The 19,504-nt window shown below is 58.1% G+C and overlaps 7 protein-coding genes across 7 annotated transcripts; 3 read left to right on the forward strand and 4 right to left on the reverse strand.

Moving 5' to 3' along the window:
- Positions 1-1,872: 1,872 nt before the first annotated feature.
- On the forward strand, positions 1,873-3,123 carry SLS55_008408 (uncharacterized protein; the record flags this gene model as incomplete). The annotated part of the gene is made up of 2 exons (XM_066779819.1): positions 1,873-1,881; positions 1,903-3,123. 2 exons carry the CDS (start codon positions 1,873-1,875, stop codon positions 3,121-3,123), a joined length of 1,230 nt encoding a protein of 409 aa, XP_066630623.1.
- A 4,149-nt stretch (positions 3,124-7,272) lies between these two features.
- Positions 7,273-8,371, reverse strand: SLS55_008409 (uncharacterized protein; the record flags this gene model as incomplete). Its single annotated transcript, XM_066779820.1, has 2 exons — positions 7,273-8,303; positions 8,365-8,371. The coding sequence occupies 2 exons, from the start codon at positions 8,369-8,371 to the stop codon at positions 7,273-7,275; spliced, it is 1,038 nt and encodes a 345-aa protein (XP_066630624.1).
- A 790-nt stretch (positions 8,372-9,161) lies between these two features.
- On the forward strand, positions 9,162-10,347 carry SLS55_008410 (uncharacterized protein; the record flags this gene model as incomplete). The annotated part of the gene is made up of 3 exons (XM_066779821.1): positions 9,162-9,729; positions 9,798-9,884; positions 9,959-10,347. 3 exons carry the CDS (start codon positions 9,162-9,164, stop codon positions 10,345-10,347), a joined length of 1,044 nt encoding a protein of 347 aa, XP_066630625.1.
- Positions 10,348-11,368: 1,021 nt separating this feature from the next.
- On the reverse strand, positions 11,369-11,866 carry SLS55_008411 (uncharacterized protein; the record flags this gene model as incomplete). The annotated part of the gene is made up of 2 exons (XM_066779822.1): positions 11,369-11,805; positions 11,863-11,866. The coding sequence occupies 2 exons, from the start codon at positions 11,864-11,866 to the stop codon at positions 11,369-11,371; spliced, it is 441 nt and encodes a 146-aa protein (XP_066630626.1).
- Positions 11,867-11,900: 34 nt separating this feature from the next.
- SLS55_008412 (uncharacterized protein) lies at positions 11,901-12,955 on the reverse strand (the record flags this gene model as incomplete). Its single annotated transcript, XM_066779823.1, has 2 exons — positions 11,901-12,801; positions 12,951-12,955. The coding sequence occupies 2 exons, from the start codon at positions 12,953-12,955 to the stop codon at positions 11,901-11,903; spliced, it is 906 nt and encodes a 301-aa protein (XP_066630627.1).
- Positions 12,956-16,162: 3,207 nt separating this feature from the next.
- Positions 16,163-17,721, forward strand: ANKRD16 (Ankyrin repeat domain-containing protein 16; the record flags this gene model as incomplete). Its single annotated transcript, XM_066779824.1, has 2 exons — positions 16,163-16,166; positions 16,235-17,721. The coding sequence occupies 2 exons, from the start codon at positions 16,163-16,165 to the stop codon at positions 17,719-17,721; spliced, it is 1,491 nt and encodes a 496-aa protein (XP_066630628.1).
- A 148-nt stretch (positions 17,722-17,869) lies between these two features.
- ERG6_2 (Delta(24)-sterol C-methyltransferase) lies at positions 17,870-18,717 on the reverse strand (the record flags this gene model as incomplete). Its single annotated transcript, XM_066779825.1, has 2 exons — positions 17,870-18,496; positions 18,712-18,717. 2 exons carry the CDS (start codon positions 18,715-18,717, stop codon positions 17,870-17,872), a joined length of 633 nt encoding a protein of 210 aa, XP_066630629.1.
- Between the last annotated feature and the right edge of the window lie 787 nt (positions 18,718-19,504).

The raw sequence follows: 19,504 nt of genomic DNA on the forward strand, positions 1-19,504 counted from the left end.
GTAATTCCAATACGTCGTAAAGCCGTTGGGCATGCATATTGAACTTGAAAGCGCGGGTGTGTCGTAGTTGTTCCTTTACAGTGCGAATTAGGGTGAGGTTGGGTCCAGTGGCGCGGCGAACACATACCATGCGTCCGAGGAGCAAAACTCGGGAGTTGCTGGCCGACTGTCAGTGCACTTTCTCAAGGCCCGGTGAGGGATCGGAGATGTTACTGAAGACGGTGGTGAGAGGCCCTGCGCCTCGTGGGAGGGAGGTTGAGGAGACGTCGTTGGTTATTGTGCTGGTCATCGGCCTTGGAGTTCGCCGCGGGAGGGGCGGAAGAGACAGGAAACGGGCAAAAAAGGGACAGCACGTCTAACGAGAGCGGGAGCGGGCAATGTTATTACGGTCGACGGACTACGGGCAGCGCTTGACGTCAACGGCGAGGACTAAGCGAACGGGTAGAAATTGGGACGAAGGAGGTTCAACACCTCCCCTCGAGCGACGGGCGTTGCAATCTCATCGCGGCTTCGAGGCACGCGCACACGTGTTTTGGCCGTGCGCTAGCGACTCAGGCCGATCATGCAACAGAGACCGCATGCTGGCCCGGATGAGACGAGCTGGTCGCGGATCTGCGGATGCCGACCAACAAGATGCGGCTGTCCGCTTTCAAAGGGGAAGCTGCGCCACAAATCCGACTGATATGCTCCGACAAGTGTCCTTGTAGTGATATGCCGACGGCGTCAAGGAACTCGTCGCCAGGTATGCTTCGCTCTCTCGCCATGTCGCTCTGCTCAAACACCAGGTCGAGTCGGCAGCCACGGGGAGAGTTCCCCGGGAAGGGCTTCACGGGAAAGGCTCCGCGGGCGCGGGACGCGGTTTCGAATACGGATAATCGCTGCAGCGGAAGGGCTCGTATTCCAGGGGGCGCCATGACGACACGGCGTGGACGATCAGGAAATCTTCAAGAGACCGGCGGGTGGGTCAGAGGTGCGACCCGCGGCAGGACAGCCGATCAATGGAGCATCGGCCATGATGCGCTCGACAGGAAGAGTGGTTGTTGCGAAGAGGCCGCTGACGGGCGGCCGTTGGGTCCATGGAACGGCCCGGCAGAATGCGCTTACGTCACGTGTCGGCCCGGGCGGTGAGGCTGACTCGCCAGCTGGAATCGGCGACTCCGACCGCGACTTCCTCGCGCCCAACCGCCCAACCTCCGCATCATCTCCCCACCCACCACAACCCTCGCCGCACGCCCCCCGCTATTCTTCCATCTCTGCGAAAGTCGCTCCGCGTCGCAGCCATCGAGACACCGCCATCTGTCCCACGGTCGGGCGTCGAGCGACACGCACGTCCTGGGCCCTGCACGGCGGCCGTCACCTGCAACCGCTCCTGCCTGGCCTCTGCGACCGCGCTGGCCCTTGACGCCGCGCCTGGAACTGCCTCGCCTGGTCCTCTGCGGTGGTGGTCCTTCGGCCTGAGTACCTGGAACTGCTCCGCCCAGTCCCCTCGTCAGCGGCTCTTCGGCTCGTCCTGGAGCTGCTTCGATCGGTTCTGACGCGGTGGTGGTCCTTCGGTCTCGGTGCCTGGAACTGCCTCGCGAGCTCCTTGCCGGTGGCGGTCCTTCGGCACGATCCAAGACCTCTACCTCGACAAGCCAAGGCTGCTTCGAAGCCTGGGAGGGCGGGTAAACCTGCACACTGCAGGGGCTCAGGTTTGTTGGTTGCCCGTTAAATACTGATCGTCTCCAGACCCGGCGCCCTTCTTCGAACATGCCTCTCCAGTCTCCAGCCCCAATGTTGAAAGAAGTTGTCGTGGCAGCGTGGCGGAACAACGCCGAGGATTTGTGCGGGCTTGGATGTGCCACGGCCTTCAACGAACAGGACCCCAACATGATGTTCACGGTATCGCTTGACGAGGACAAGGAACGCATCTTCGCAAGACTGAGCTTGTCTGTCATGGTCAAGGGAGGAGGCAGCCGCAAGCAGAGGTGTTTTGATTTCCTGGTGCCCCTTCACTCGTGTAATGCCGACGGCCCGTCAATCAGCTTCCGCTCCATCGATGCCTCTGAAGTCGAAGATCAGTCCATCAAGTCCGCCATCAGTGATGCGCGATTGGCCAAATCTGGTAGACTGATCTGCGTCGATTTTACTCTTTGCCAGCACGGTGTGGTAGTTACGCCTCGGAAAGAAGAAGCCCGTTTTTCAACCTGCTCCGACACTTCGCTCGATCTCTTGTGCGGTCTTTTCTCCCTCTCTGAGTCCAAAGAGTTTGTTCTCTACATGTGTCCGAGCGGCTACGCCGAAGCAGGCCTGACCGTGATCAAAAATTTGCTGCAGGCTGAACAGCTTCAAGAATGGTCCCCGAAAGCAACGGGCGTTTACGGAGGTCGGGATGTGATGACGGTTCGCCGGGAGCATGTCGAGAGTGGTCGGAAGCCTCGTGGCCGTGAGAAGGACCGAGTCACGGCTGCTGCTGTCGACCACGTCTCCACGTCGACCGAGGAGCCCCCACCATATGATCCGTCCAAGACTCACGTGCCGCAATCACCACCTCCCGACCTCTTCCAACGCCTTGCCTCTCCCACCAACTCTCTCTTGGCTGAGGAGTCGGTCCTGTCCGATCCAGGATTTGCTCCCGAGAAAGCCCAACCAGCAAAGGTCGCTGCTGTCAACGGCAAACGCAAACGCTCAGACGAAGAGCAAGAAGCCGTTCAGCAGGCCCTCACCCGCCGCCTCGAGAACTGGCTCCGTCTCGCCTTCAGAGAGAACGACCGCGTGTACGATCACGTCATCCTCAAGCCGTTCTTCGACGAAACGATCCCGGCCTGCGTCGACCAGTGCGACACGGACAGGTTCAACGTGGCCATGGCCTTCGCCACCGCCGTCCTCGCCTGCGACCCCCTCGGCCGCTGCGATCTGTACTGGGACCACAGAGACAAGTTCTTCGAGCTCGTCGACGACATGCGGGCCCTGATCCTGTGGTCCCTACAGCGGCACGAGAACAAGGAGATTGTGCCGTCGTGGCGCAAGCTCATGGATTTGGGCGCCGCCGCCCGCACGCTGTTGCGGACAGGCGAGCGGGATGGGTATGATGGGATCAAGGCTCAGGTCACGGCTGAAAGCGTTTTGAAGGGATTGGGATGATAGAGGAGATGTACCGAAGTAGAACTTGTGATACCCGAAATATGACCATGTTTATCCGTCTTTGTGGAATGAGTGTTTTCCGGTCGTAGTGCATTCTGTTTTCCCGGCTGAAGCTGCATTGTTTTTATGATGTACCGGATAGTTATAAATACACGAGCCTTCAACGCCCGTGTCACGGCGGGTGACAACGAGAAGTTGCCCGCCTGCATCTGCCATATGACATAATTATACATGGGATGGGTAGTTGAATACAAGATCCGGACGTAAATGTAAGTTTTGTATTCGTGCATTTACGTCTGGATCTTGTATTCAACTACCTACCCATATTGTTTCGGAATCTGTATGTAAGGCACATGCGGGTGGGCAATTTCCTCTTGCCACCCGCCGTGGTGTCATCAATGACACACCCTTGTCCACCAATTCCATCACCGGTTATGAACAGGCAAATCATTCTCACCGGATTGATCGACAGAGGCCAACCTACTTTGCTATCAACCATCACCGATCGAGACGCATGCGGCGCGATAGGTATGTCCGATCCAATACTTCCATTCCGATTCCAAAAACACAGAGAACCGATATCTCCCCCGCGACGCTGATTGCTTACTGAGATGGGGTGTGCAGGGGCGCCAGCCTCGGCAGAGGAAAGCACATGTACCCGTGAAACAGTACTAGCGACAATAGCCTGCGGGCCGTGCAAAGGTAGCTTCCTTCCATCAGCATGGTTCTGGTTTTTTCCCAATCAAGAGGTCAGTGTAGCTTGGGGGTTTTGCGGTTCATGCCAGCTCGTTCGCGGCAATCGGGCAGTTCGTCGTCGTGCTGGCGTCGCCCGGGTATATTCGGTCGAGGTGGTGGCCGCGGAGGCCAGGAGACCGAGAGCAAAGGTGGAGCGCTTCATGGACTGGAAGGGCAAGGTCCGGATTGGAAGCTGGTAGGGGTTTCAAGGGGTTGTGTAGCTCGCGCCGTTCGGCAAAAGGCGAGAAGACGCAGCTGCGCGATGGAGGCCGTCCAACAAGACTTAGGAGGTAGAGACGGATGCCGAGACAGGACCGTAGGTGCCTTTGGCAATCGCGGCCGCCGGACTCGATGCTGTTGAGAAACGCATATGGAGGAATGGCCTTTATGATCACTTGCACTCGAAGCCTCCCTATGCCAATCCGCAAAACACCCACAGGTCTTAATCTCATTCGATTTGCAGACTGTGGAGGCTTAGATCTTGTAGCAGTGTAAGATGCTGCTATCTCGGACACTTGGTAGGTAGTGAATTAATTGGTAGATGCTACCAAAGTGTGAAACTGGGTATGGGAAGCATTTCCTTGAGCTGTTCGGTACTAGCTATGTAGTAATTAAACGAATGTGGCGGGCGAAAAGAGTCGCCAGTATTTCCGTGTTGCTAACGCCCTCTCGTTCGGCGTACCTCTTCATCAAGCGACCTTGGTACTGCGTGAACCACAGCCACAGAACCGCTGGGAAAGTAACGACCGAGTGTGTCTCTATTCTCGGAAGAGACGACCGACATGATGCTTTTCAACCATCAAGAGCAGCGCCACGACGTGACCTGGTCGTTGAATCCGCTCGGGAAGGATGCGTAGTTTTGCTCAGTTCCTCCGAACACGCTTCCCTGGCAATTGTCGTCCCTTTGATATGTTAGAAGACACAGTGTTTGTTGCTCTGGGATGAATTTTACTTACTTCCAGTACCTGCAGGAATGTCCGGCGGATACGACAACCGAGCTGGCTCTGTCGTTCCAACCATTCGGCATATTCTCTATATCATTTTGGGATTTCTTAGCAGCGGGTCCAAATCAAATCCACGACGACATCTGCTTTCCCACTTACTACATAGCCCTGTCCCTTGGTTCTCCAGACGGATGTTTTCGCCACTCCAGTTTATGTCCGCGAAGAACGTAATCGTGTAGACAGCTCGGGCCGTAAGACTCCCTGACGTCATTATCCATCTCGTGGATTCATCGAGAGGTACACGTACATTGAAGTGTCTGCTGCCTCAGCTTGGTGTACAGGAACTGCAAGGGCGCATCCTGCCATGGAAAGGCATGCGGTCGCAACGTGAACGAAATGCATCGCGCTAGGCCAGAGGTAGTCTTTGAAAACTTGAGATTGCACAATATTGTGTCGTTGGGAGCTAGCTTACAGGTATTTCAGTTGGGGGTCCTGCGTGGTTTATATAGCAAATATTAGCCCTGGGGGAATTGAAGGCTTGCGCCATGCGCTACAGATCGTCTCCCAATGTTTGCACGCTCATTCAATTTGCATCGCATGGCACTCGGGGCCGCCTAATCCCACTGCAAGTCTCAAGATCCACCCCATGAACGGGAGCCAATCCAGACCTCCAATCCTACTTCGGCTGGTTTCTTTTACTCAGCCTGAATGGATTGCGCGTACGAGGGCTGTCTTTGCCTTCAGCTTGATTTGTTTTCCAAGTCTAGACTGATGTAAGGCCATAGAAGCGAAAGTTCTTTTGCTCGCTCTTGCATTCTCAAAAACCAAACAAATTCTTGCCGCCGTCTGGGCGCACAACGCCACTGGGCCTGATTCAATTGTTGTGGATGCATGTCTACCTACACATGGTAATTTGTGGCGTTAGGCCGAGTTCCTTGTGCAGCGTCTTCGCGTTAGTTTCGTACTTAGCCGAGAGCGCTATACAAATGGTGGTACGTCAGAGAGCAGCGGGAAAGCATGACCGTGCAGCCACGGCGGCAAAACAAAACTTCATGGTGACACATTTACGCGATAAAATCATACGATGTTACCCGCATCTGTGTTGAGAGAGCGGAATCGGGTGTGGAAAGCGTCTTCACTGCCATTGATGTTACATTGATTGGATTTGAGGTGAAGCGGGTGCACGATATGGAAAGGAACAATGGATCAACGCTCTTCTGACGCACTGAATCAACTACGTCCTCATCGCTGTTACTAGCATGGCCAGAGCTGGAACTCTTGAAGCCGTGCATGGCAGGACAGGGCATGGTCTGAATCTTGCATTCCACGTGCTGATGGACGATACGAAGAGCGGCATACAAGACGACTGGGGCGGAGGCAACGGGCTGGCGGGCGAGAATATCAGTGTGAATGCGGTAGGTAGCACAAGAGCAGTTTGCGGCAAAGGTGCTTCGAGGATGCGTGCCCCTGTTCATTTTCAGCAACCGGTGGAGGCGAAAGAGGGTAAATCAACACAAGGTGGAATGGCCTCGTCGTACCACAGGATACTTCTTGTCCCCTCTGAGCGATCGTGACGCGAACGGGATGGTCCCGGGTCTCGAGACCGCTTTCGTGACAGTCTCCCATCCGGATCAGCACACGTTGCACGTATCAAATCGAAGACAAACGAAATGCACCTTAACGCCGCATCGCGCCGCACCACCGGCCGTAAGAAAAGATACAGTATTAAAACATCACACAAAGTTGCCATGTATCTTACCATTCTGTTTCGATCTTTCTTTATAGTTATTCAAAGGATTCTCCTTTAAACGTTCCGCTCTCTCCATCTTTGGGTGGTTTGAAAAACATGCTCTTCTGTGACGTGTGAAGACGCACGCCAGAAATGGCAGCATTTTAATAAGGCGGCCGGAGGAAGCAAGGCGGTAGTACACTCTTTTCGAGCGAGAGTGGCTGAAACTATATATGTAACATTATAGATGATCCCACGGTATACAGCGTACTTCGGGCTTTACGCTGCGGCCCTTTCCATCCCGCGACGGCACACCATAAGCTGTTGTGAAGTCATGATGTATGCGCATCGCGTTTTGCGCTTCACGGCGTAAAGATGGCCCTGGCGGAGGTACTTGTGAACCCAGGACACACGCACATGGGTTGTCCGTCATCAACGGTTCCGGGGAAGCTGCCGATCATATTTCCAGACCTGGCTGAAGCTCCTGAGGACATGTATAGGAATCCACGGCGGGTGACAAAAGAAATGGCCCACCCGCATCTGCCTTACATGCATTAAACGACTTATGTGGGTAGTCAAATATAAGGTCCGGATATAAATATATATTTTAAATGCACGCATTCATGTCCGGATCTTGTATTCAACTGCGCATAAATTCATCTGTGTAAGGCGGATGGGGGTGGGGTGGGCAATTTCTTTTGTCACCCGCCGTGACCCCCGCAAGTCGTTGTGCTCGAAGATTCAAATTAGACTTTCCTCAAGTTCCTGACCGAGCAATAGAGCATCACAAAGGCTCATGGCCTGTTCCATCCGCTTGTAAATGGACTGGTACTCGGGCATCTTCGACCACGGCCTCTGATGCTTCTCTGTTCCGTGCAGCTTGTACCTCTCCATCAGGGTCATGAGGGTACCTAAACCTTTCAAACTGCCCTCGAGAAGCTTCCGGAAATCGCGCACCAGGTCCTCGCTAACCTTCTTATTCGTAGCCATAGCCTTCTCCAGGGCCTCCTCGCATACTTGGACCATACCGCTCTCACCATCAGCGTCGTCTGACAGGGCCTCAGCAAGTTCGAAACGCAACTTCAGGACCTTCTCGTCGGCGTCGTCTCGTCCGGGGGACGAGTGCAAATAGTAGTCGATTGCGCCGTTGAACAGCTCCGTGGTCGATGGTTCCAGCTCGCTACCTTTCAACCTCTGCTCCGCCGCGTAGCGAGCCGCGGCCTCCTTCATCTCGAGCACCAGGCCGGTCTGAAGGTTCGAAGATGATGACGCCTGAAGGCGGTTTGAGCAGTCGATCAGCATCCGTACCGCTTGGGACCACTTGCCCCGCGTGGCAAGGTGCTCTGCAAGCGCGAGCGCGAGGTCGGGCGAAGGAGACTCGATAAGGTCGATGATCGAGTCGAGAAGCTCGTTGCTGGGATAGTCGATACGTGATAGTAGTGTGGCTAGCGTGGGTTCGGGGCAGTAGTCGGCATACTGGTGCATACGCTCGACATGGGCGAGAGCTTGCTCGTGAGACTCTTCCGACGTACGCTCCCAGAAGATAGCGCCTAGTGATGTCAAATCCTGTAACGTATCGTATTTCCAATCCTCTTCGTCCTGGTCGGTCATAACGGCGGGTTTTAGGGTGGCGCTACCGAAGTTCAGCAGCTTAGGGACGCCGTGCTGGATGAGAATGTTCTTGGGGCGGATGTCACCGTGGCAAAGGCCAGCATCACGGTGTAGAAGATGAAGCGTCTTGGTGACTTCGTTCATGATCTCATCTCGCTTCTCTAACGGGAGAGTCTTGATAGCATCCCCGAGTGAGACGCCATCGAGCTTTTCCAGTAAGACGGAGCATGGTGGGAAACCGGTTACGCCGTAGTAGCGCGGGACTCGATCGCGTAGCTCTTCAACGGTGGAAATGCGGTCATACGCCGCCGTCTCAGCTTCGCATGCATCGTCGTCATGGATCTAACTGTGTCAGCGGTGAAGCGTATGCTGTGGTGAGGAGTACATGCCGTTTTCATGGCGAGAGTGTCGCCGTTAGCATCAGTGACTTCGTACACCTTGCTCGTCCCACCACGACCGATGACGCCCCCCACGCGCAGATCGCCTTGTTCCATTATGGCTGTGTGTGAGTTGGACGGGGAAGAGAGACTGGAAGCGAAGGAAAATAGGGTTCATAGGTTGAGGCGCGAGTCCGTGCACCCGTTACCAGCGGGCAAAACTCGAACCTCATTCTGCCAGACACCAAAGCAAGTCAAGCAAGTCAATCTTTGGTTTTGTGGAGAGATTGTGGGACGGCGGGGTAGCGGGGCAGCAGATAAGATAGTATCTTCAGGGTAGATACTAAACAGATGCAGAGCCAAGTCTGTTAGCAATGGTATCGAGACGGTAGATGCGGATCCCTGCATGTGCAGAGGAGTACTGTGACAAGGGTGCGATGGTCTGTCGGAGCCTGAGGGAACCCTTGCCAGGGCGCTTATGCACCTCCAAGTAACATGCTGAATCGAGTAGCTCGTCCGCAACAATGATTGCAGATGCAAGCAGGCAACAGTTTCTATTTTGGAACGTAGTACCACGGAACAATCAATAAGTAAAGCCCCATTATACCTTCGCGTCCCGTCGCTGCATCTTGCGCGCGCACCATGGACTCTTCCTCTTCGTCCGCTGGCGCCGGGCTCACCGGAGACGCAAGAACGCACGCCATCCAGCACGCGGGCAAGATCGCAGTAGTCCCCTTCCAGATCGGCATTGGCGTCCTCACGGGATCGGCCATAGTGGTGGTGGCGCTGCGCTACGTAGTCCGCCACCACCACGTCCGCAAGCTCTTCCTCGACGACTACCTCCTCCTCTTCGGGACCGCCTGCCTGGTCGCCGCCACGGGGCTGCTGTACTGGTTCATCGACGACATGTTCATCTTCGAGGCCCTCATCGAGATCCCGGAGCAAGTGACGTTCGCGTCCGTCCTGGCCAACGGCGAGGTCGGCGCGCTGCTGGACTCGAACAAGATCATCCAGTCGTACCTGTCCATGGTGTGGACTGCCATCTTCGCCGTCAAGTTCTCCTTCATGGCGTACTTCCGGTCGCTCGGCGCGAGCTTCTCCAGGCCCATGACCGTCTACTACTGGGCCGTCGTCGCCCTCACCTTCGCCTCGTGGGGCGTGTGCATCGGCGGCGGCTTCATCAACTGTCCCTACTTCGGGATCGAAGGAGGTAGGTGACGTGGAAAAAGCAAACGTGCAACTGGTTGTGTTGGCCCAATGCTCACATCGATCCCCCAGTCAAATGCCTGCCCAACGACACCATCCCCCGCTTCACGGCCGTCACGGCGGTGTTGACGGCGCTGGACGTGCTGACAGACATCATGGGTAAGTCCGCCCCTGGGTTACATGCGCGAAAGACTCTCCTGCTAACGCGGCCTCAGTCGTCTCCATACCGATAGCAATCCTGCACCGCGTCAAGACCGGCACGAGACAAAAGGCCGGGCTGGGGGCGCTGCTGTCGCTTTCGCTGGTCATGGTCGTCGTCGCTTTCGTCAGGATGGCCGGCATCATCCAGCCCTCGCAGAAAAACTTGGACGTCACGTGGGAAATGTTCTGGCAGCACGTCGAGGGCTGCGTGGCCGTGGCTATGGGCTCGCTCACCGCTTTCCGCTCCCTGCTCAACCGCGCGGGCAGATCGGGCTATGACGGCGGCGAGGCTGAGAGGAGGTCGTGGGCGAAAATACTGCTTAGAGGGAAAACACGGGGGAGTGGAGGTTCGACATCGCGGGACCAGTCGACCGAGACGAAATCAGCATCCTCTCAGATGACACCGATGGTGGAGGCATAGCTATAATGACTGAATGAAATGCGCCGATCTCCTCCAATCAGAATGTGTGTCGAAGCAAGAGAGTCTAAGCCATCCAAAGAAAGCGTCCAAAAACATATGTCAAGGCCTACAAGCGGCAAGTTTTTTTTCCAAACATGGTTGTGAGTTTTGAAGAACAGCCCCCACCATCATACGGATGCTTGCACTGCGACGCAGTGAAAGCAATACTTCGGTTATGCACAGTGGCGTAAAGGCTTCTTTGGTCATTGGATGTGCGATGGGTAAGCGATGCATAAGCGATCCAACAGCCAGCGCATGTGTGCTGACGCGGACAACAACGCATGAGGAAGGCTGGGAAAATCCGACCCGGCAGCGATCCGTACTGGACCTTTTGCGTCTTGCATCCGGCCTCTTTGGGCATCAGTTGCGATGGCAGGTGCCGGGACTTTGGGCCCGCGGCTGAAGGATTGCAGCTCAGCCCATGTCGACATCCTTGCACGGACGGAGAAGGCTTCAACCCCTTCACGGAAGAGCCCGAACACCAGCCAAGGCAACACTGATCAGATTCACGAGCTTCGTCCGGGGAGAGGTGGATACCGATGCTACCAATTTTAGACTTCGACGGCAGCGCAGGTAATCGCAGCGCACCTGTCTAAACAGAAAGCATTTGCATTAGTTGGACCACAGCTGGCAGCTGACTCTGATGAGAGGGCCAGGAGCTTGAGTGGGGAACGGAAAGCCTCATTGAGCCGGCGGAGTCGCAGAATGAGCAGACACTTGTGCACAGGGGAAAAGAGCGTTTGAGTATTCACTTTATTTGAATCTATCTCATGGTCGTGATCGCGGGTATGTGCCAGGAAAAGGAAATCTGCACAGGCAAAGCAAAGCAAATCATGCCGCTTGCGCGGAACCATCACGACGCGTGATGCGGACGTAGAAGTCTTTCTGGAAGAATATGCCGTAGCAAATGCTCGTCCAAGGCCGGTGGGGATTCATCACCTGGACATCAAACCGCCTCAGCAGCTATCGAACCGGAACAGCGTCAGCATCGGCACGGCCAAGACCACGAAATCCAACTCACCTCGACAAAAATCTTATTCAGGGTCATCATCGCGATCGGTATGCCCAGACACCTCGTGGTGCCGTGGCCGAAGATCAGCTCCTGCACCTGGGCCATGCGCCGCAGCCGATCCTGGTCGTCGATCAGCCACCGCTCCGGCCTGAACACCTCGGGGTCGTCGCCGAACACCGGGTTCAGCTGGAGCCCCCACGCGCTGAGCCCGACGAAGGTCCCGCCGGGGATGTGCTTGCCGTCGTACCAGTCACCCTCGGGCGGTACCATGCGCTCGCGCAGCTGCGTGATGGGCGGGAACCGACGCAGCCCTTCCTTGAGCACCGCTTGGAGGTAGGGCAGCCGCTTCGCCTCTTCCTCCGTGATGGGCGAGGAGATGTGGCCGCGCGATGCGGCGGAGTCGATCTCTTTCACCAGACGGGAGTGGACGTGCGGGGTGGAGATGATTGAGAGGAGTGTCGAACGCATGGCCGTCGCGGTGGTGTCCGAGCCGGCAACCCTGTCAGAAACATCCGTCAGCTGGCTTCACCTGGGAGGACGGTGTGGAGGGGACGGACAGTGAAATGGAGATTTCCATCTCTACCTCGCTGGCGTCCAGGCCCCGGGAAATGAATGAGCCAAGCATGTCTTGCTTACGCTCCGCTGAAGGCCCGAAGCGCTTCTGGATGACTTCGTGCGAGATCTGCGGGCGGGTGATTAGTTCGAGTTCGTATATGGTCGAGGGGCATTTGAGGAAGCGTACGCCCATGATCATGCCGATGCCTTTCTTGTCCTGCGAAGAAGGTACAATGAGCCTCCTGAGCCATTTGAACTTGGCCGCCCAAGCCAGCAGATCGTTGAGCTCCAAGATGACCGAGAAGTGCTGCACAATCGGAAGCTGGGTCTCGATGGTGGCGAGAAAGTTGAACCGGTCCGAATCGGACTCCCCGAAGCCCAGTGGTTTCCCAAACGAGAGATGCGTGATAATATCGACAGCCAGGTACTGGATTCTCTTCGCAATGTCGAAAGCCTTGGTGGAGTCGGGTGTTGACAACCAGTTGTCCTCGATGCGCTTTACGAAGGCCAGTATACGCTCGTTGACCGTGGCCTCCAGCCCGCTGATGTCCTTGCCGGCGTAGCCTGCGGACATCTGGTAACGGAGATGGTTGTGCCTCCCCGGATGTCTCTCCGACACGATGTTGGACACGTGAGGGTCAATCTTGATCGAATCGAACCACGGGCCGCGGTTGTAATGCGACCGCGCTGCGAGTATCCTCCTCACATATTCCGGGTCGTCTGTAACAAGGTTGTTCGGCCCAATGCGCGCCACCGGCCCGTATTTCTTGTTGACGTCGACGAATATCTGCGCCGAATTGCCCGATGCCAACGTCTTGCAAAGCCACAGTCTTGTGTAGGCTGCCCAACTGGGCCCCTTGAACACGCTAAGGTGGAAAAAGCGTGTCCGAAGGGTGTCAACTGTGTACAGGGCAAGTAGGAGACATACAGCGCCCAAAATGGTCTCGAGTGGATGGTCCATGAGCTTGTGAAAGACGCCTTCGCGAAGCGACCACACGACATGATCGCTCAAATTGGACAGGGGGTGGGGCCCGGAGGATTCTTGCGTCTGATTGGGAAGCATGGCTGAAGGGAAGAGAAGGTCGCGACGGGAACAGTGCAGAGGTGATTGCGGAGGAGGGTAGAGGTACATACGGTACTGATATTGATAAGACTACCTGCAATGTCTGGCATTCTGCGTCCGTCTCGGACCCACATTCTACCAAAATCGCATATGGAAAACCCCTACCAGTCGAACCGAGACACCAGGCAACAGTGGCTTGTCAACGTCAGCATACGGTCGAGGCATTGTCTTGGGGGCGGAAGCTTGCCTGATCCCACGATGTTCGCGGCATTTCCTAGCCTGGATCCATACTCCGAAGCCCGTGAAGGAAGCAAAGCTACTAAATGGCTGAGTTTAAAAAAAGCTATGTGTTGATGCCTGCGTGTGTTGGTCGTATTGGACAGGCGTTTCCATGTCCAATACGTCTATGCGAGATACTCCATGTTCGGTGTGTATGGATTATTTAAATGGACTTTCCAGACCACCCTTAGTTCAGAAAGTCATTCGATACATTCAGACGACATGTGGACTTTCACAAGCGAAACATTCATCCTTCCTCAACCGGGTAATCCAGCCTTTCTCTTCAGGTTTTCAATGGGCTAATTGATCGGATGAAGCATCTGCCGAAGAGATCCCAGGGCCCTTCGCCCTAGCAGCCGCCGGATGCTTCTTGATTTGGAGGCTGAACAGGGTCTTCAAGGCTTACGTGGAAACGAGCTGAACCCGACATGAGGCGTAGCAAGGCGAAGTGGGCCTGAGTGCGGCGTTCCATGTGTCCACGAGCGGGAGCCTGGGTGTTGCCTCCATTATCTTACGAATGCGGTCATACTGGACCCCAAATAGGAGCCCTGCATCCTTCTGCATGGTAGTTGATAAGACGGTGTTGAAGGATTGTATCATGCATCAGCTTTGCAGCAAGTGCATACATCTGAGCTCTGGGATTCGATTGGTGCCGCACACACGTGCGTCAACCCTGCATCTACCACACCAGTAGCTGCCTAATCCAAAGCGGGTATTCCGGGGCATTGTTCTTTTTTTTTTTTTTGGAAACAATCATGTAACGTACCACAATGGAGTACCAGACTTCTGCATTCGCTTTTCTCTTCGCCGTGCTGCTCGCACGTATTCTCTACTCCGATTTCAATCATTGGCCCTGCTCTCAACATTGTCCGGCATGATGTACCCTACTACACAAACTACAGGTATAACACAGTCTCTATCAACAGGCAATTTGCATGAGTCTGACCTCCACCTTTCCAGTGCGACGTGCACTCGATGCATCCCGTTCTTCTCGGAGCCGGGATAGATCCCACGAATAAAAGGATAATTGGGTTCCTGAAGCACTCGGTGGACGAGCTGGCTTACCATGGCGACAAACGGGTTGATTTGCACATTCAGTGCCGACGTGCCATCACGGTTGCACCACCGACGCAGTGTACGGCTCATTGAAGCTGTACAAGTTGGAAGAAATCCAACGGGCACTCTGGTCAGTTCATCAATCCTTGGTTGCATCACCCTGTCACTTACAGAAATACCAGGACCTTTGAATCAAACCTCACTCCGCTGTTAATGAAGATGATGCCGAGAGTGACTGCGAGAAAAGCATTCAAGGCACGAGAGAGGTCGTGGAGGGGTATGGAGAGAGTAATACGAAGCACATGGGCAGCACGACTCGTCCGATCTGGTATACCACCGATTGAAGGTGCAGAACGATGCCAGAGCACGCCCCGAAGACATTGCAAAGCTGGAAGCGGCGGCAGGAATCGGCAGCCTGTCCAACACGGTGCCGTCCACCTTTCGGACCGTGTTCGACATATTCTCGCGGCCGGAGCTGCTCGAGGGGATCAGGAACGAGGAGCGGGACCGGGCGGTGGTGGTGGGTCGTGGACCTGGCGGCCATCCGGGAGATCTTTCGTCACCCACCGTGGCGGGCTCCTCGTCGCGAGCTTCTAGGAAAATGTTGCGCCTTCGATCGAACGGGGCCCCCACGCGCATGCTGACGAAAGGCGTGCTACTCAACGACCAATACCTCCTCAAGGCGGGGTGCGTGCTGCAGATGCCGGCTCCGATCATCAATCGCCACGGCGTGGCCTGGGGTCTGGGCCGACCCGAAGCTCAACTCCCGGTCGAAGAACACCCCTGGTGAGGCATTTGACGTCAGGATCGCGGAGCGGGACGAGTAGAAGAGCAAAGAGTGGGGCTTTCGAGTGAGGGAGGGCCGGGGGAATGGTGGGTTGATATTCTCAGCCGTAGCAAGAACAGGGTAGCTAAGAGAAAAGAAGCAAAAATGTTCCAATCCGTCCACCGCCGATGCAAGTGATAAAGATAGCGCTGGTATCGGTGCCTGGTGGGGCAGCGTCCCGGACAGGCAGTTGCAGTATGACGGGCAAGCGAGCTGGGCAGGCACAGTAGGGCACAACCTTCTCTCTTTTCGACGAGGGTGGCACGAGGCTGACGCCTTACTGCGAGCACCGCGCGGCGCCTGCCCAACGATTCTCCATTTCTCGACCAACGTATCTCGCCCATGGTTCCCGATTCGCCTTGGCTGCGCGCTGGAGCTGCTCGATGGAGCCGACGTCAATCGTGTCGCTTGCGGGGGCGTGCCTGACGCTGGTGGTGCGCACGACGCGCGACCTGAACGACATTGCGGCCAAGTTCCACAAGATGGAGCAGATGGTGCGGCTGCTGGTCGCGCAGCTGAACACCATCACCACCACGCTGGCCCAGCTGGAGCGCTGGCTCAACGGCCAGCCCGACCTCGGCAGCGACGTGTCGGGTGCCCTGGTCGGCGCCATCGAGGCCTGCACCACCGTGGTGAACGAGCTCGCCGGCTTTGTCGCGAGGCTCAAGGGCGGATGGCTGAGCTCGCGCCTGCTGTGGATCTGGGACGAGGGCCAGTTCGCCCAGTACCAGCGCGCCCTCGACAGCCAGATCACCGCCCTGGGCCTGTTCCTGAACGTGATCCTCCTGTACGTCGACCACTCACCTCTCCCGTCTCTCGGCTCACGGGGTGCGCAGCAACTCCCACACACGCCGCCACTCCGTCCTCGACGTCGCCACCAACCGAAACGCGCTGCGAGAAGCGCGCGACCAAGCGTCCATCTGCACCAATCGTCGGAGAAGCACTGTGTCTGTCGGCAGAAGCAGTGCCGACGGGCTTGGACGCGATGCGTCGTCTTCGTCCACCTTGGCCGACCCCGCCACGCCGCTGAGCCCGGCCGCCGAAGCGCTGTCGACAGAATTCTCGCCCATCGCGGCCCTCCCTCCCCTCACCGGGCCCGCCGGGCGGCGCGACAGCGATGCGGCGACGGTGACGACAACGTGGACGAGCTCCACCGGCTCGTCGCGATCGTCGGTGTTTGAGCTGGAGAAGCTGGGGCGGCCGCGGAGCTGGAGCAGTCGGGGCAGGCAGGCGCTCCTTGCACAAAGCCTATGTGCCGCGGCCCGGGCCGGCGACGACGCGACGATCCGCAGTCTGGTGGGCCAGGGCGTCGACGTGAACAACAGCAGATGTGGGCTGCAGCCGCGGGACGACGGGCCCGAGAGGGAGAGGGAGCGGGAGAGGAGGCTGAAGTCGGTCTTGCAGCGCAACCTTGAGCCCACGCCGCTGCACTACGCCGCCGAGGAAGGCCATGCCAGCGCAGTCGAGACGCTCGTCAGCTGCGGTGCCGATCTGGGAGCCCGCGCCCGTCGTGGCAGGACGCCGTTGCACGTTGCTAACGGCGCTGCCATCGCTGCCCTGATCCAGCTCGGCGCCGACACATGCGCGCGCGACGAGGCCGGCCAGGTGCCGTTGCACCGCCTGGCCGCCGACGGGCTGCTCGCGGGCGTTGACGCTGTGCTCGCCGCTGCCACCTCACCCGTCGATGCGCAGAACAAGGCGCGCCAGACGCCGCTGCACCTCGCCTGCCAAAACGACCACCACGACGTGGCCCACGCCCTTCTCCGCGCAGGCGCCTACGTAAACGCCGCCGACCGCGACGGGCTGCGGCCGCTGCACTACCTCGCCAGGCACGGCCGCCCGCCTCTCGTGCGCCTGCTGCGCGACGCCAACGCCGACGTCGAGGCCCAGGCACTCCATCTCCTGCGCCCACTCCACGACGCCGCGCGCACCGGCTGCCCCGCCGTTGTCGAGGCCCTGCTGGCCGCAAGCGCCGACGTCGAAGCAACAACCGACGACGGCTCGACGCCGCTACACCTAGCCGTAGCCGCCACGAACGACGCCGCGGCAACCGTCGCCGCCCTCCTCGCCGCCCGAGCAAACGTCGCGGCCTCGACGGCCAAGAACGAGCAGCCGCTCCACCTCGCCCTTCGCCGTGGATCCGTCGCCGTTGCGGCGCTGCTGCTCCAGCACGGCGCCGACGCCAACGCCCGGCTGCGCGACGGCACCGTGCCGCTCATCCAGGCCTGCAGCAGCACCGCCGCCGCCCAGGACACGCTGTCGACGGTCGAAATCCTGCTGGCCCACGGTGCCGACCCCAGTGCCACGAACTGCCCGGGCGTCTCTCCGCTGTCGGCCGCCTGCTCGCGCCCGGAGCTGGCCAGCGACCTGGTGCGGCTGCTGGTCGCCAACGGCGCGAGTCCACGCCACCAGGACTTCCGCGCCCTGTGGAGAAACGGCAAGCTGAGCATTTGGGAGAAGCGGGCGGCGCACGCCATCATGACCGAGGCCGCCGTTCCGGAGCTGAGGAAGAGCGAGGTCGAATGGCTCATGGTCGCGCGATGATGATGATGATGATGACGATGATCAGACGAATAGACAGCAAAGAAGAAACGAAATGTGATTATTGGCACCCAGCTAGCTCGCGTACATACAAACGCATCTTCCCCTCCCTCCCCTTCTACAGCATCGTCTCCTCCCTCCCCCCTCCCCCCTACGCCTCCGGCTTCCTCCCCACCATAAAGTACATGGGCGTAAACAGCCCCATCTTCCCGCCCTCGACCAAGGCCTCCGCGCCCCTCGCCAACTCCTCCGCCGTCTCCGCCGTGCCCCTAGGCGCGACCCTCACCGCCTCGAGCGCGCTCAGCAAGCCGCCCATGGCCTTGCGGCCCACCCACGACATGCGCACGACGCCGAGCGCGTCCCACAGCGAGCGCGCGTAGCGCCACTCGCCCGCGAGCGGGTACCACCACGGCACGCGGTCCGGGCGCGCCGGCGCGGCGAGGTCTTGCTGCAATTCGAGCTCGAAGCCGGCGGCCGTCATGGCGGCGGCGGCGTGCGCCCGCGTCTGCATGTGCGCGATGCCGCTGCCGCGCTCGATGCCGAGGCGGACGGCGACGTGCGAGGGGTTGGTCGCGTCGAAGGCGTCGGTCATGACCCATTCGTACACGCCGAACTTTCCGCCCGGCTTGAGGACGCGGTGGATTTGGGAGTAGACGCCGGCGAGCGAGGGCGCGTGCACGGTGGCTTCGATGGCGTAGATGGCGTCGAAGGAGTTGTCGGGGAAGTCCATGTGCTTTTGAGGACGGGGCGTTGTCAGATCGATACGGCACGGTACGGGCTGGTGTTTGGGATTTGGGGTTTCGGGGGGGATCATCATCATACCATAAAGTCGCCCTTGACAAACGACACCAGGTGGGCGAGGTCCTCCTTCTCCGCGTACGCCGTCGCGCGCTCGATCTGGTAGCCGTTGTTGTTCAGCCCGACGACCTCGCACCCGGCGAACAGGGCGATCTCGCGCGCCGGCCGCCCCACGCCGCAGCCGACGTCGAGCACCCGCATGCCCTGCCGCAGCCCCAGCCGGTGCGCCATGTAGTGCTCGTGCCGCGCGAGCGCCTGCAGGAAGCCCTCGCCGACGCCGAACCGGCAGAAGTGGAACGACTGCGCCCAGCCCTCCTCGTAGAGGTCCGTGACCAGGTCGTAGTAGCTGTTTTTTATCAGTTCGTTTGTCTTTCGTGCATAGGTAGAGGAGAGGAGGGGATGGACGCGTACTTGTTGACCAGCCCCATGTACTCGGCCTTGCGAGCTTCGCGCGCCTCGTCGGCCGACGCATACTTGGAGTCGTTGGACCACCGCTGCACGTACGAGTCCGTCACCAGCCGGTGCGCCGAGTCGTCCTTGTTCAGCATCGACAGGAACGCGTGCCGCGCCTCGGCCGACTTGCCGTGCATGGCTTTCTGGAACGCCGCGTCGCGCTGTGCGTCTTCGGGGAGCGTGGCGCCGGGTGCCATTTTCTTTTTGCGATTGAGGGTGAGGAACGAGTGGAGGGAATGGATGGGTTGTGGGAGAGAAGGTGTGGGATGAAAGCTCCTGTTTGTATGTAGAAAAGCAGGCAGCTGCCTGGTGAGTGGAGGCCCGGCACTGCGCGCCATATCAAGCGACCGACGTCAAACGAGGCTGCCCCTGCATAAGCGACATTGGTGTTCATGGGTCTGCGTGGAAGGATCGTGTCTCCCCTGGTCGAATGGTTGCCCCCAGTCCGAGTGGGCCCAGACTGCGCCGCAGCTCATGGGGGCCGTTTGCCTTTTTCCTTTGACCAGTGTTGAAAATGGTAGATGGTGGCTGTCGA

This window comes from Diplodia seriata (assembly GCF_021436955.1).
Source record: "Diplodia seriata strain FDS-637 chromosome Unknown scaffold_8, whole genome shotgun sequence".
Lineage (NCBI taxonomy): Eukaryota > Fungi > Ascomycota > Dothideomycetes > Botryosphaeriales > Botryosphaeriaceae > Diplodia > Diplodia seriata.